Source organism: Erigeron canadensis, chromosome 1 (genome assembly GCF_010389155.1).
Source record: "Erigeron canadensis isolate Cc75 chromosome 1, C_canadensis_v1, whole genome shotgun sequence".
Classification (NCBI taxonomy): domain Eukaryota; kingdom Viridiplantae; phylum Streptophyta; class Magnoliopsida; order Asterales; family Asteraceae; genus Erigeron; species Erigeron canadensis.
This window is the reverse complement of record NC_057761.1, coordinates 34769962-34787348: the sequence shown is the minus strand read 5'-3', so window position 1 is coordinate 34787348 and position 17387 is coordinate 34769962. Positions and strand designations below refer to the sequence as shown.

The 17387-nt window shown below is 31.4% G+C and overlaps 1 protein-coding gene across 3 annotated transcripts; it reads right to left on the bottom strand.

The window, feature by feature from the left end:
* Nucleotides 1–9541: 9541 nt before the first annotated feature.
* Nucleotides 9542–17221, bottom strand: LOC122607110 (catalase). Of its 3 annotated transcripts, XM_043780029.1 has the most exons (9): nucleotides 17166–17221; nucleotides 16942–17053; nucleotides 12475–12571; nucleotides 12085–12362; nucleotides 11224–12000; nucleotides 11027–11116; nucleotides 10594–10661; nucleotides 10419–10512; nucleotides 9542–9808 (listed from the first exon to the last, which is right to left on the bottom strand). In XM_043780029.1, the coding sequence occupies exons 1-9, from the start codon at nucleotides 17204–17206 to the stop codon at nucleotides 9749–9751; spliced, it is 1617 nt and encodes a 538-aa protein (XP_043635964.1). In that variant the 5' UTR covers nucleotides 17207–17221; the 3' UTR covers nucleotides 9542–9748. The 3 variants fall into 3 exon arrangements, with proteins under 3 accessions (XP_043635964.1, XP_043635972.1, XP_043635978.1); XM_043780037.1 differs by lacking the exon at nucleotides 17166–17221 and having other exon boundaries at nucleotides 16942–17088; XM_043780043.1 differs by lacking the exons at nucleotides 16942–17053; nucleotides 17166–17221 and adding an exon at nucleotides 13012–13122.
* Between the last annotated feature and the right edge of the window lie 166 nt (nucleotides 17222–17387).

Genomic DNA, 17387 nt, shown 5'->3' with positions numbered 1-17387 from the left:
AATTAATGAAAACAATTCATTTTAATAATAATACAATACAATAAGATTGAATGTCTTCGTAAAACATAAAATAGTTATTTAACTTATGGTTATTTTGTATAACTTATGGTTTAATGTTGGTCCGGGTAAGTTGGGATAACATCAAAAAGAGATAGGGTGAAAACCCATGATTTTTGGGGCATATGTACTTTGGGGCTTATTAGCGATTTGCTAGTAGTCGGCTAATATAATATCTTTCTGCCTATAAAAAAAAAAACTTATGCTTATTTTGTATAACATGTATAGGACCACGGTATTTCGATTTACGTACGTTAAGTTTGTATTATAAGTGTTCTTTAGTTAGTTTCTCACATTTTTATTGGTAAAAAAAATTATGCATTTAGTGATACTTAGTTTTACGTTTGCTACTGAACATGTGTATCAAGTCATATGACTCACATCTAATGTCTACATCAAAACATGAAAATGGTGAAAATTTGGGTGCAAATCATCTCCAACCAAAACACCAAAAGATTTAAAGTTGGTATGAAATAACAAAATAATTTTAATGAAATAATTGAAGGTATAATGTCAAGTTTTTGATGTATAAAAAGTTCATATAACTATTTACTTATTTAGTATATAAATTTGGTGCACATATTGTTGCTGAATGTGGACATATATGCATAAGATTAATCTTCTTTTTCACTAAAATAATGCAAATTATTGCTACAAATATTAGAGATATGCAAATTGTTGATGGTTTATTGAAAATATTTAACTTTTGATGTAAATTATAAATTTTAAAATTTATAAATTTCAGTGATTACATGCAGCTTGGGTGATAATGGTCGACAACCGACTTCATCCATCGTCGGTTTTAGTTATCAAACATACGTGTATATTAAAATTGTGCTTCGTAAGTAAACTTTTTAAAAAATGAAAATAATTGAACAAACTCATTTTTATTTGTCTAGAAAGGTAATATGATATTATTACAATTTTTAAAAATTCCAAAAGTTAGAACCATCCTCAAATGTTTTATAATTTTAGAAAATGTTAAATGTGACTAATTTAATCGATGTAAATATTGATTATTAATAAAAATGAAAGAGTGATAGTTATATGTGAGCATGAAGTTTTTAATCATGTCTCTTGAGTCTTGACCAACCAAAATAATAACATATATTATTACGTTATGGAGATAAAGGTTAAACATGACTAGCATATTATAATGTGTTTAAGTATATTATATTCTTTGGTAATCCAACTAGTTCACAAGTTGTTGTCTCAGATTTATAACATAAATCAAATGGTAATCCAATTAATTAAGTCAGATATACTAAATAAGAGTAATTCTTTTTCTTTTTCTTAAGAACCAATTAATTCCTTCCATAATGTCTTCAAAAATGAGACCGCCACGCATTTTCAATTGTTGGTTGAGTTCAATTCAATATATACTTCTTTTAGGTTGGTCCTTATAGGTGCGTTTTTGCAGCGTCTGACGCCGGCTTTCCAGAGGACGTTATTAGCACCGCCGGCATCTAGGTGTGCGTCCGATGGGTTCGTGCTAAGGTTAAACGCGCGTTGAAGATGGATTTGATATAAAAGAAATAAATAAAAGTTTTTTTTGGAAAGTAGTCGTTGGTTTCAAACCAACCCCCCCCCCCGGCCCGCAGAGGAACTAGTGTCACCTCTGCGGAGGAAGAAGTCGAAGAGGTTTATGCACCGCCCAAACGGTTGAAAAAATAAAAGGGTTGTTGTAGCGGAGAAGGCGAAGTGGTCCATGGCGGAGGTGGTTTTGTTGCCTCCGGCGTGGACACATGATTCACAGGACTCAGTTGTGGGGATTAGCCAAGATGAGTCAATGTTTTAGGCTAAAGTGGTCGAATGGTTCAATGACATCTGCCCAGCGGGAAAGCGCAACAAGAGTCAGCTACAAGGAAAATGGAACAACATCAAGAAAACTTGTAAGCAGTTTGGAGCAGTCATGAAGAGAATGCTTGAGCAAGGACGACAAAGCGGTGCAGACGAAAGGCAAGTGTATAATGCCGCTCATGAGCAGTTTATAAAGCTTCATGGTCCGACCCGATTTCAGTATGAGTCGTGCTACAATGTGCTGAGAGATTGTCCCGCCTTTTGGCAAGACCATAGTATTGCCAAACGAGACTTAGTTGATTATGTTTATTTAGGTGATGATGAGACACACTTTAGGGTGCATACGAGTGTCGACCCAGATGTGGCGATGGACTAGTTGTTTAGACACCCAATTAGGAAACCACTGGGTCGTAATGTCAGCCGGAAATTGTCAACTGGTTCAGATGCGACTTCTAACTGTGGTGGTTCGAGTGGGTCAGAAATGGCGTTGAGCAAGTTTGATCAAATGATCTTGATGCAAAAAGAGCAAACAAAAAAAATTGATGAGGATCGGATGAAGGCAGAGGAGGGGCGGAGGAAAAGAAAGGATCATCGCTTCCGAAAGAAGGTCATCGAGGCATTTAGGCTTCTGCAGAAACCAATTCCCACCGGTATAAAGGACGACGAGTTAGAGATGATCAAGGCTTCGCGTAAAAACTTGATGGATAAGTACGGGCCGTATTTTAAGGATATTTAGGTCCTTGTATTGTGAGTTAATGTGTTTTAATTCTTAGGTTTAATTTGTAGGTTAATGTGTTTTTAGGATGTAATGTTTTATTTTAAGTATTGTAATATTTATGTTTAATAATAAAATGTGTTTTTTTAATTTTGTGAAAAAGTAAAATGAAATAATAAAATAATGGATGAATAGTGGAAGAAGTTGGTAGTATAAGGAGGGGGATGTTCTTGAGGTGTTCTAAGAGAGATAACGCTAATAAATAGTGGAAGAAGTGGGGGAAGAAATGAATAGTATAAGAAGGGACTTAGTGTTGTATTTTGGTTTGTGGATAGATATATGATGAAAACGGACACATGAAAATATTAACTTGTGTTGGCATATGCTTTATATAATCTTATGAAGACTGTTAACTTGTTTATGATAATAAACAATGATCATTTTAATGATTTAATGAGATAACTATACTTTTTTTAAAAAGGATTATTACTTATAAATGTAACTAACTATGACAAAATGTTTATGTTATGTAAAAATTTCGTAAAATGTCTATGTAATGTAATGAACTTTCAAATCCTGGTTATTGAATGTACCCGGGTATATGTGGCAACCATATAATCTGTCATGTGTAATTTTTTGATTAATCAGGTACATTCAATAAGCGAGATTTGAAAGTTCATTACATAACATAAACGTTTTACAAAATCTTTACATAACATAAAAGTTTTGTGATAGTTAGTTACATCCATAAATAATAATCTATTTTTAAAACAATGGGTAAAGCTTTCCACAAGAAGTAATAATGGTTTTGATGTCCCCAACTTGAGTCAAGTTGGAGATTTAACTTAAGGGAATTCTCATCTTTTTATTAAACTAGTTGACAGTTGGTATTTTTATATAATTAAGCTTGCTAAAGTGGTAAGTGGTAGTACCGTAGTAACAAAGTTGCATTCACTTGGTATTTTTAATATAATGTTACAATGTTTTTTACCCGCACGATATGCGGTTGTTTAATTTCATTTTTTATAAACTTTTTAATATTAACATTGATAGTAATCAATTAAGTTTTGTATAGTTAAGATATTATTATTATATATATGTTGTTTAGTTTTCTAAGGATAATAAAAAATAAAATATTAATTGTATAATTAACATATAACATACAAAATTTTTATTAAGAATACAAAATTTTCAAAGTTCAGTTTAAACAACTCAATTTACAAAGGTCAACTATTAGTTCACGATAAACGTATAAATCAACATGATAGTTTCGATCGGATTTTGATTGACATGTTAGATCTTGAATCACTTAAACTAAAACTTCTAACTTTACTTTTATTGTTTCAGTTCAAATGAAAGTAAAAAAAAAATTTTTTCTTACTTTTCCGTCTACTCCATTCAATAAATCTCACAAAACAATATTAGCTATATCATATTAACAATGAAAATTAAACTTTGTTTAGGTGGCTCGAATAACAACCAATTTTTTGATGTCATGAATTATTTTTGGTATAACAACCAATTTTTTGATGTCATGAATTATTTTTGGTTTTGGACGGATGAGGCTAAAAGAGAAAACCAAAAGAAATATATATATATATATATATAGGTTTTAGGATGAAGTTGTATATATCTTTTTCAATATAATTAAATCAGATAATTTCGAACCTTACCTATGAATTGTCGTATCAATTGTAAGATTTAAATACATTGTTAATTTTGTTGTAAGATTTATATTGGATTTTATATTATTATTTTAAAAGAAATTGTGAGAAAAAAATGTGGAGATGCAACGTAGGAAAATCCTATGTGTCAATGTTTAAAAATAGTTTTGAGTTAAGGTGGATGTCTTTAAAAAGTCAAGATAACTACTCTTTTATAATGTGTATAAATATAGATAGATGTTATGTTATGTTATTTTGCTATAGTGGTCCTTACTCCTTAGTTTCTATGCTTATAGCATTCATCATGTTTAGCCGCTTAGTGACTGCTAAGCCCACTCTGGCTCAGCCACACCACCCAGGGTGAGAGTCACCCGAGAAGCAAGCTATTACAGCGAGTGGCTATACAACACTAGTCTTCTGACTCGTCCGATGTATGAATAGTCTCAAAATATATATATATATATATATATATATATATATATATATATCAAAGGTAAATATCAAAATAATAAATAACAAAACATGAACAAAAAAAAATTAAAAGAATAAACCCTTTTGTAGTAGAAAAAGAAATCATAAGCAAACTACAATTGACAACAAAATAACAATAACATAATAATTCAATATCAAAATAATAAACAAACACGAACAAAATACCAAAAATAAAATTAAAGTGGTATAAAAAAGTCGTATATTTTTTTGTGTTAGAGAAATTTTCTTTAACTTGATTTGTTTATTAAAGATAGAAAGAAGAAGAATAATATGAATGAGAATGATTAATAAAAATTTAGGTTGTGTATATAACAATTTATTGGTAGAATTTTAAGGATATTATATATTTTTAAAACTTAGATTTGTTTTGATAGAAAAAAAAAATTATGATAGAGTTTTAAATATAATTATTTATTTAATAAGCAAATAAAAAATATAAAAAATCTAGACTAAAGGAGAGAGCTCTAGAGTAATTAGGAGAAAGTTTTAGACCTAAATAGATCTTTAAAGGCACGAATGTATCGTCAACCTGCTCTTTTATTTATCGTATAGATGTCCAAACATACCACTCATCTCAATAATATATTAAAGAATTGTTCTAACATATCGAAATAATATATTGAACTCATTTTGCTTCCAGCTCAAACAGTTAAAAATGTTTGGAAACAAACAAAACATAAAATCGTATGACATTACAGTATGTTTACAAAATGCTTGGAAGCAAATTGACTTGACACGTTGATGAGTATATATTGACACTCCAATTGATGTTTTCAGCTTTCTCATCTTTCTACTATAGTATTAAACATAAGATTATTGCAGTGCTCCTACTTATCGTTTGCTCTAGGTTATGAACTACAATGAATACCGTTCATGCGGCCAAGCACGCCCCCTCAAAGTTTGTTTCCTCGCACATCTGGCAATAATGAGTTGGACAAGTTAGTCCAACTAGTTGGGCTCTTTTAATATGATTTTACAAAAATGCTATTAACCTTAAAAGGAGTGGAGTAATGGACACCCCTCGAAAACCTAGTTTTTACAAATTGCTTGTGCTGTGATCAATGTCGTTGAACCGATCAAAATTAAAACTAAATACCAATAATTAGTACGAGTAAGTAGAGTATCGTATCCACAGAGAATCAAGGGAAAGTGTTAAACAAATTACAAGAGTTAATTGAACTAGACATAAACTTAAAACGATTTGATTGATTGATTTGTTTGATTAAAACTAAAATTGAGCATAAACTTAACAAAATACTTCGATTAAATAAACGGGATCATTCTCATGCTTCAAATTATGTTTTCAAAAGTATAACCTAACTTATGTTCATTGGAAATCACATAGACATGATTCGTTATAAGTTTGGATTGAATGAATGCTAAGACTAATCAATTAGGTTGTGATGATTCACGATAATGAAAACCGGGAAATTGACACAACTAAATTATCTATTCATTAACAAGATTACAAGTTCATAAGAGATTCTTCCAATAATAATTGATTAACAAAAATTTGAAATCAAAAGATAGATGGAATTCATTCAAGTCATAAACTAGTAATCATTCAAACAATCCAAACAACATTAGATGTTAAAAGACTAATGGGAAATTAAACATCTAATCCAACATGAACATAAGAAAAGTTGAATACAATTGTCTTACATAATTGTTCACATGAGAATGATCAAAAGAGAATTAGCCTAAAATCTTCATCATTGATATCATCATTGATTCTTCAATTAGGGCTTGAATCTCCATGAAAATATGAATTGATGATGAAATTGGGGTGTTGTGTGTGTTAGGAAACTGCCCAGGGATGAGAAAATATGAAGTGTAACCTCCTAAAGTCGTCCATGAGGGAGTTATAAACTGAAAATTAATTAAATCCCTAATTTTCGGATTTTTAGTGCAGCTAGGGGTGTCCCAGACTGCCCTCCAGAAATGGCAGTTTTTCAGATTTTTGTCTTGACACTTCTTGACTTGATTCTTAACTTTGCTTGACTTCTTAATGATCCATTTAACTTCAATTTGTCACCAAATACCTGAAACACTTAAACAAACATAAAAACGCCCTAATCGTCTATTAACATTCACAAAACATGTCCGTTTTCATACTTTAAGATTAGACGAATTAGGCGTTTATCATGCTGCACCATTGGTTTCGGCAAATTGTGTATGTGAAATGTGATCATGTAAGATGGTGTCGTTTTGATATATGTCATTATTAGTTTCATAAAACACATATATTCTTTTCTAATTATGTACTTAGTCTTAGTCATAAGTTAAGTCTGGCATTACTTAAAAATCTATACACTTGTTTGATAGAGAAAAATAAAATAAAACAAAGTAATGAAATAATTAAAACGGGAATGAAATTGGTAGATAAATATAAGAGATTCCATTGTTGGGTAACGAACTAAGTCACTAACAATAGAGAAATCGACCTAATAAATGTTCGAAAATATAATATTTTATAATAAAAATTTAACCAACAAGTATTCTAAACTCGTTTAAGAAATGAACAACTCTTATAACAAAAAATAGACCAAGACCTTCTCTAATTCTCAGTTATCTGCATTTTCCTTCATTATGGAAATCAAACAAAAACAAAATCAGTTTTTGAGAAATGATCATTTCGTCCATAATCATAACCCTTTACTAAACAATAGAAATAATTTTATTTCTATTTCTCTCAATTGAATTCTCACTAAACACATCTTAATATATCCAATGCAGTTCTTCCTATAATATAAATCTTACCAAGTGGTAACAAATTTATCAACAACAACAACAACAGGACCCAATATTCCTTGCGCGGGGTATGGGGGAGGTAAGCTGTAGACAGTCTTACCTCTATACAAAGGTAAAGAGACTGCTTCCATAGGGACCTCTGGCCACAAAGGATTGCAGGACGGAAAATAAGAAGTGTTTAGAGGTAACAAATTTATCATAGTTGAAAATGTGAATCATTGATGATCCCTTAAATTTTGTATAATTTTTCTATTTGGTCATATTCATATATGAAGATATTTTAGTCACTACACAAGTAATGGGATAATAGTTTCACTATCAAAGATAATTGTTAACACAAGAGCTTAATATATGTATATCGCTAAATATATACAAGTTTTTAAGTTATATATCAAGTAGTTGTGACAACCTACACCAGCAAAAAGAAAGTTTTTCTATATAACGTTCTATTTGTCTATTTATCTGCAAATACCAACTGAAAATATTCTAGTATTAGAAGAAGAAGAAAAAAAGGTTTAAGGATAATCTAAGATCCCCAGTAATAATGAAAAAACTAAAAAGTGGGAAGTATCTTCCTAAATCTTTAAGCCAAATAATTCAAAACATAAAATAAACATGAAAGAGCCAAATGCCCTTTCATCAGATAGAAAATGTTATTTTTTAAAACAACTCTTATTACATTAGTTTTAGAATCTTGCAAAGAAAATGAATATTCAAACTTATACGTTAATCGTCTCTTTCAACTCTTAATTTTAGTCAACTTTATCATTACAACCACCACGACACCTCCAGGCTCCAGCACAAGGAAAGCGTGTAACTAAACAACAAGACTGAATCACGTTTCGTGCTAGGCGACATCGTATACATAAACAGGTATTTTATGGATGAGGTCATATAGGATAGTTGGTTATAATGTTATATATATAGTTTATGTACACTTTTGTGTGACGTTTTTCTCTAGAATATAGCTTAGTCAAGAACATTAAACAAAAGCATAGTCTCAGTTATTATGTTAATTTATACTTATTCCACATAAATTTATCGAAAGAATGTTAATCTTCTATTCTCCTGACTTTTGTTTTTTTTTTTGTTTTGCTTTATATCCTCACCACTAACCTTCCATCGTGGGAACAAACTATGATAACTTAATTCTTGAAAACTAGCTAGATTTCATGACTATAAGTCTATAACACAATTTGATTTTAAAAAAAAAGCTGAGAAAACCTGTGCACCAGAGGTAAATGCCACTATTTTCTTGTATTTTGACAAATAAGTGACTTGGGTTAAGAGATAATTGGTCCCAAACTGTTGTGTGTGGTGAAACCCATTACCAATCAACTTCACAAATCCTCTCTATTGTACAACACAAATCTGACCAGTGTTCTCTTCCACAAAATCCATTTCCCCAATTTGTCACCATTAGGATACTTTGGGTGGTTTACATTCTATACAGCAGACAGATAAATAAAAATAATTTAGACAACAAACCATTACTTAGCCAGGATGCCAAATTGCCAATCATCAAATTTGTTAAACTGCAATAACATTAACATATCAAATCGATAACATTATATATACTGTACATGGATGTATTACATGCACGACCGGTTCAATCCAAGCATCGGGGTCAGCTTATGAGCAAGACTCAACATTGTGTTGATTTCAACGGCTCACATTTTGTTTTTTTGAGAAATTTGGCAACTAAACTCATATCTATACTCACAGAGTATATTTACAAACCACAAAAGAATAACTGAGAGTGCAAATGAACATAATTTAAAGATATCAAATCGATTCTAGTTTCTAAATCACATAATGTAGATAAAATGCATCAAAACCACAGAATCAGGATTCTGCTTGAAAGATTTTACAGCTGATATAAACCAACCAACCTAACAATTATAGTAGACAACGCAATCAAACTAACTGTTCCTAATCTTTAAGTAAAGCCTGCACCGCATGAGATTGGCCTAAACATTCAAGAGGGAACATAATGAAAGGGGGGATATATAGTTTCAGCTTTCAAGAAGGCGGAGGCCCTAATGGTATTTAAATGCAGATATTTATACCAAAAATAGATATTTTATATTTATTAACTTCAATTTATTAGAAAAGCATCATAACCAAGTACCAAGAAAGTGATTCAAAATACAATCAAAGAAAAGATTCTGAACTTTTGACAACATTCGACTTTAGACGACTTCTCTAACTACTTTGTATACCACAACCCAATGGCTTTGTAACGAACATGTTCTTCCGACATTACACTTTAGTAACTGGGCTTCACATTCAAGCGTGAAGCTATCTTTTGCCCAAGAGACTTGTCAGCCTGCAGCAAAAATTTAGATTCCATAAGTTGTCTGGATCAGATACTAAATCAATTCATCATTATCATTGTTTGAGAGCTGCTGACAATATCGACCCATTACTTGTGGATGGGTCGATTCTTGCTATATTCTATCTCTAACAACAGAAGCAGGTCACACAAGTCATAAGTATCCCAAAGTGTAATTTGAATGCAACAAGACATCTTAAATCATTTTGTTCAGCAAATCAGCAATTAACATTATTCAACTAATACAACTTGTGTTCATAATCGAAATAATAGCTTTTTATATGATGCTTCAAAAATTTGGAGATAAAGAGTTTCAGGTCAAGCTGACCCATTCCCCCCTTGCCACAAAATTAACCCAATATGACTGGTCAACTACCCGCCCATTTTGACACCTAAATTAACAACTTACTTATCAATTAATAAAATAGTTCCACTTTGCCAGGATTTATCCCTTAAGACCATTAGAAAAAACAGGTTTTCTTATATCACTGTCCACCTAAACATTCTACTTCTAACTGGTATCAGGCTTCTTTCTGTGTACTTGTGTGTGATCATTTATCCCAACACCTTTTGTGCAATGTTTAAGTAAGGAAAGAGATCGAACCTGGGACCAGTATGAAATCCATATTGTGCGGACCTCATGGGTGACACGTGGATCAGACAGAGCACCGACAACTCTGGTGATGAATCGTTCTTGTCTGTACAGCAACAAGAAATTGAAAATCATGTGAGATGACCCATAATATTATTCTTACAAGAAAAATAAGACAACACGGTACCTGTCAGGACTCATAGATCTGTATCTCTCTCCTGGCTGCTTGAAGTTGTTCTCTTTCTCAATCATACACTGCAATACACAAAGCATTAGAACTTGCAACTTTTACCCATTTTCACTTTCTCAAAGTAAAAAAAATGTAATGCAGCATATTTCTTAGGTTCTTGCACATAACATAAGGTTATACGCAATATACTTCCAATAGTAGAAATAATAAATCCTTAGCCTTCAGCTAGTCATTCGTCAATATATCTTATGAAATTAACTTCCTATAGCTCAAGTTTTCTGATTTTTGAAGTATAAACCACAATCTAAACAAAAAAAAAATCCTATAACTGAAGGATATTATCTAAATAAGTGCTGAGAAACGTGTTGTTTTGCTGGTTTTTCTGGGCTATATAAGACAAATTTTTAAAGAAAAAAATAGATAAACTGACCTTCTCACGCTTTCCTGACAGCCTAATAGGAGGAATTGGGTACTGTTCAGCATGTCGAGCAGGATCGTGTCTTGAAGGGAAGTAATTGATCTGCGCAAGTAAGAAGTTTAGATAGGTAAGGAATAGGGGTGAGTATGGATCCTGCTTACCTAGAACATGGACATCAGATGAATAGCAAACCGAATGGAGACCTATACCTCCTCATCTCTGTGCATGAAATTCATGAACCCTTCATGGTGATTATTGTGATGCGCGCACTTAGGAGCATTGGCAGGAAGCTGCAGATAGTTCGGGCCAAGACGGTGCCGCTGAGTATCGGAATATGAGAAAATACGAGTTTGAAGCAGCTTATCATCAGAATAGTAAACTCCAGGGACAATAATTGCAGGGCAGAATGCGAGCTGTTCATTCTCTGCGAAGAAGTTATCAATATTCTTGTTCAAAACCAAACGACCCACTGGCTGCAATGGCAAGATGTCCTCGGGCCAAGTCTTAGTCACATCAAGAGGGTCAAAGTCAAACCTATCCTCATGATCAGGATCAATGGTCTGGATAAAAAGCTTCCATTCCGGATAGGTACCAGCTGCAATAGAATCATAGAGGTCTTGTGTGGCATGGCTGTGATTGGCTCCTCCAACCTTAATGGCTTCATCCTCCAACAAGCTTTTCACTCCACATGTAGGTTTCCAGTGGAACTTCACGTAATATGCTTTGCCAGCTTTGTTAATCAAGGTATATGTGTTGACACCAGAACCTTCCATGTGTCTGTAATCTTGTGGAATACCAATGTCATCTAGGAGGAAGGTGAACATGTGCAGACTCTCGGGGTGGTGGGAGAAGAAGTCAAGAATTCTCCAGTCTTCTTGGATGTGTGACTTGGGGTTGGGTTTCAAAGCATGAACCATGTCAGGAAACTTCATCCCATCACGAATGAAGAACACAGGGAAATTGTTTCCCACCAAATCAAAGTTTCCCTATAAACAAAATAGATCAAACAGGGTTCAACAACACTTATCGAAGAAATATATGTTTTGGCAACAGTGTTCAATAGGTCTCACCTCTCTGGTATAGAACTTCACTGCAAAACCTCTAGGGTCCCTGAGAGTTTCAGGGCTTCCACGCTCGTGAATAACAGTAGAGAAACGAACAATAACAGGAGTTTGGACTCCAGGGGCACGAAGGAAATCGGCACATGTAAGTCCAGAAATGTCATGTGTGACCTCGAAGAACCCCTTAGCACTAGCACCCCTGGCATGGACAACACGTTCAGGGATACGCTCACGATCAAAGTTAGCTAGCTTCTCCACCAAATGGTAATCCTCAAGAAGGATTGGACCTATCATATGGAAAACAAGTTATAATACACTTTAATGCATAGCATCAAGGCCAAGACCGTATCCACTATCCTTCCGTATAAATAATGAATTCTTTGGCCAAAAATCACATACCTCTAGAGCCAACTGTTAACGAGCTATTGTTGTTGTAGATTGGAGCACCAGAATTAGTAGTCCAGAATGGGGCGTTGTAAGCGCTTGAAGGACGGTACTGCGTCACCCAAAAATTCATCAGTAAACAAAACTACTATCTAATATCTTATATATTCACTCAAAATTACTAGCACTGGACTAAAACCGGATACTAAATTACCTAAAAAATTGCAACTAAATGATGTTAACAGAAAATCAATAGCATATTTTAAACTAGAGCTCAATACATCAAATAAAATCAATCAAAATTCCTTTCATTTTGTTAAATCAACTTTTTTTCTCCAAATTCAACATATTATCTATAGATACATGACTATATACATCGAATTCGATCACATATACTTCAAAATCAACACTAAAAATTTAGGGCCAAAACTAACCTAAATGATCAAAATATTTACATAAATCAATCAATTGACTAAAATATAACAACATATATATGATAACAATTATATAACCTAGCTAATACAACAGTATATTAGAGTATAGTTAAAGTACCTTGTAGGGATCCATGGATTTTGAAGATTATAATATGAAATTTTTGTGATGATTTCTTTTGTGTGTGTGTGGAGAAGAAGACTATCCTTTGCTGTTACGGAATTTAGATATACAGATTTTTATATATACAACCGGTTATGGGAAAATATATTTATGTTTTTTCTTTGGGAGGTGGAAAATATATTTATTTATGTATATCTCATTATGATTAATTTTAATTTTTTATTTTTCTCAATTATCTTCTTCTACTATTTTTTGCGTACATATAGATAAGATATGAACATCAATATATCATGATAAATTGGATCTTTTTTCACATGTTTTTATTTTTTTTCTCATGAGCCGGTAGTTTACTAGAATGTGTAACATCTTATAGCGATTGGGTAAATGTGTCACGTCGACATATTTGATTCAAGTTGAAGCCAAAGTCCTAAAAGCTTATAACAATAAAGTTGAATGTATATATTCAGTTCGTGAAATTATCAAATACTAGAAACGTATGTTAGGAGCCTTATTAGACCTTTCAAAACGCTTATAAGACATGAGTTAACTCGCTGTTCAATTTGAGTTACTTTCAAGCTTTATATGAATGAGGTATTGTAAGTAAATTTGTTTAGGATCAAGTTTATGAAAGTTGTATGTGAAGTCGTGGAGATGTTGAAAACTTAGGGATTATGGTGAGTATAAGTAAAGTTATGGTAATATTAGTGATCTAAGTTCAAAAAGCTATCTAAAATTTACTTCGAAATGAATGTTAATATATGCTTATAAGTGGGTGTTTGGGAATGCGTTTTGAAGTGATTATCTGATTATTACGTTCGTAAAACGCAAATAATCTAAAAAAGTGTTTGTATGAAAAAGTGATTATCTAATATAAAAACGCAGTTTTGAAGAAGTATGTACCAACCTGCTTTTTTAAAATGCAGTTTTGAAAACGAATAGTTTATTTTGAAAACGCAAAATCTGTTTTGTAATCACAATAACAAACACCCCTAAGAACATATCAATACGTAGGTGAGTTCATTTGTAACTATAAAAATAATAATTGAAAATCAAAGATTTTAACTTTATTGAAAATATCTTTGGTTTCCTAGGTTTATCTTGAGTACATTTAACTGTAAGTCTAATAGTATTCAATTTAACTATTTATAACTCCTAAAAAACACTTGGAAGACAAATCATACATTAACAAGAGTTCCAAAATGAAAGAACATCAACACAAATAACGTTATATATAACAAGCAAAAGCAACATAAAATTGTTATCTTAAGATTCACGATAGCAAAACTTGTAATGAGAATGTTTGTCATGTTGTCCGAATATGACAATTCAACCTTGATCTATTTCATAAGTCTTAATTTAAAATGTTTGACATTTTTCGAAATGCATTGAAATCTAAAAACTTGAACGAGTGATTCTATCATTCATGGTTGAATTCACTACCACCCGTTTTACAACTACAGTGAAACATCTATAAATTAATAGTGTTGGGACTGAGATATTTCATTAATTTAGTGAGTTATTAAGTTATCGAATATTGATTTTCACTAATCTTTTAAATTGGGTCTTGATAAATTATCAATTTTATCGAAGTATTAATTTATAAATTATTTAAGTTATAGAGGTTTGACTATACTACTAGATACAAACACATGAAGAATAACTTTAAATGCAAAAATATCGCGAGTGAACGAAAACAGCCGATATTTTGGAGAAAAACCTGGTTTTTTATGTTCTCGTGGGTCCTACACGTAATAACAATTTTTGTAGTGGTGAAAAAACCAAGGTAGAGGGAGTTGAGATAAATCCATAAATTACATAATAAAATATTAAATATGCATAAAATACCCCACAATTTGCCTTGTTTTTTATTTAGACTCTAGGATATAGTATTATTTTAAACAATAGTTATGTTACCTAATTGACATATTTTAACATTCTATGTCGTACTAATCATGTGTCTTTTACACTCAATATGTCCTTGTATTAATATCACTTAAGTCGTCACTCAACAATATGTACAATTAATTAGTTCAATGCAAGTCAAATAACCAATGAAACATGTGTTGTGTTAACCAGAAAATATACTACTTAATAAAATTCTTTTTTGATAAAACAAAAACTATGGTGACTTTGCTTATATAAATCAAATTCTAAATTTGTTAAGAATATGCATATGTCAATTTAATTTGATTTTTTAACTAAAATCTAAACGTAAATGTTTGAAAATCAAAAATTTAAGTGCCGACTTTTTTTTTTTTTTTTATTTTTATAAAGGGATTTTTTTCGTATTTTACTTGATAAACAAAATACCTATTATCATAAATTTTAAGTAACAATTATGAGCTCTTGAAGTCTCATTATAGAGACTTGCTTTATTTTTGCTGGTCAAAAGAAATTCATAAATTTCAAAATATTAAGCTTATAAGAAACAATATTTATAGGGTCTGTAATGAGTAATACATAACTTAAGGGTACATAATGAAAGTTATAAATAATTAGAATTGCCATACTTTTATTTCTTTCCTTATCCTAACTTTTGGATTTTATCTAAATTAAAAAAGAGCCACTCGTGTCAGGTTGACATGGACCTCTTATGTCCTGACACGTGTCCATAATACTTTGAATCGTGTGCTCATCAACTCCATCCACCCCGTCAAGTGTGAACATAGATTGGAGTCTCGAAGATGCTTTCTGATAAGGTTTTTATTTAATACGAATTTGGCCACATAAATTTTCTTTTTTTCTCTCAACTTTTTGTATATTTTTAAATTTAAAATTTCCATAACAGCTTCATTTTTGTTTTTATGTGTTATTTATTTATATTGAGATTTTGATAACCACTACATTTATTTGTCTGAAAAGTTAAATTAACATATTAAAATATAAAATGGTCTAATAATAATTGTTACAAGAGGTTAAGGTTTTTCTTTTTGGTTTACAACCTTGTTGTCCTCCCCTCAAAACATAGACTTGAAAGTTGTACAAGTTTTATGAAAAACAATTTTTTATGAAAGACCAGGCCAGTCGTATATAAATTTATTGAAAAAACAAAATGGTGTTTCTATTTAAATTAATGTTGGGTTTTGCTAAACGAAAATTCTAAGAGCTTTCGTTAAGGTGTATTATATAGTTGTATATTTATCATAAAATTCAGGGATAGACTTTTAATATAAAAATGTGCAATTTTTTTTATATACGTTAAATGAATATCTAAGAGCTTTATTTAGTATTTTCCATTGATGTTTGCTTCAATAGGTACAAAAGTTAATCTTATTTGTAAGAGTTATAATTAACAAAATTTTGAAATATTGTCATTTGCGATTCGTTTTTTTGTTTTATACTATATAATCATGAAGATATCAACATTCATGAATGACCTAGTGACTTTTTGAGATACGGTGGGGAAAAAAGGTAACAAGTTAAAGGAAAAGAAAACAAATTGCATACATTTTTAACTTATGTTAAACATAGAATCATTGGTCATAATATTTGACTAAATGAAACAAAGAAGATGATAAGATACATAAACAAATAAGATTTTTCTTATTCAGGTTATATTTTATCTCTGTAGCTAACTACTCTATTAAATAATAAGGCAAATATGGCTCTCTAAAATCTTATCACAAAAATGGTAAAACTTTGTATGATTAGCTAACATGTTAGATGGAATTGACCGTTTTAGTCAATATGGTATAATAGATAGATTAAATATGGTCAAAGTTCTTGGTGATCCTGAGACAACAAGTCTTTCTAAAGAGTTGCTATATGTATTTAGATGACGTGCACTAAAACATGTCAATTGATTTTTATTTTTTGTATTTCGTTTTGATAAGCTTAGACAAATTTCAATTTGATTTGGACATTGTCATGATGTAAAAGCCAACCAAAAATGAGAAATTTGAAACAAAGAAAAGGGAAATGTAATACCTGGTTTTTGGATATATCTTCAAAAGGTTCCTGAAATGAGACTTGCATAGCATTACTGGGCTTTATTTGGGTAAGAATTTTGTTGACAAGATCTGCAAATAAACATATTGGGCTTAAAGCATCTTGGGCCATTATATTGGCCCAAGAAAACCCAAGAAACGTCTATCAGTTTTGACTTTTGAATAACTTGGAACACATTGAAGAAATTGGAATGGATTTCGTACCATAAGTTCATGGAGTTGATCAAGGAGTCAAAGTCTTGCATTAATCCAGAGATTGACAAATCAGTAGCAGAAGCTTAAACCGTTGAGTGTCATGCCAAGTGGACCAATGACAAGATGTCGCGTCGTTTTAATAACAGTTACTGTAAAAGTTGTATAAACGAGTATACAAAGTGACGTTGCTAACTTTCATGATGTGTCAATGAGCAGATCCCGTTTCAAGTC

Coding starts and splice junctions, on each gene's coding strand:
- LOC122607110 (XM_043780029.1), bottom strand. CDS start 17,206: ATGCAAGACTTTGACTCCTTGATCAACTCCATGAACTTATG. Junction 10,662..11,026: donor TGTCAGGAAAGCGTGAGAAG/GTCAGTTTATCT, acceptor TGTGTATTGCAG/TGTATGATTGAGAAAGAGAA. Junction 9,809..10,418: donor GGATTTCATACTGGTCCCAG/GTTCGATCTCTT, acceptor TTTTTGCTGCAG/GCTGACAAGTCTCTTGGGCA.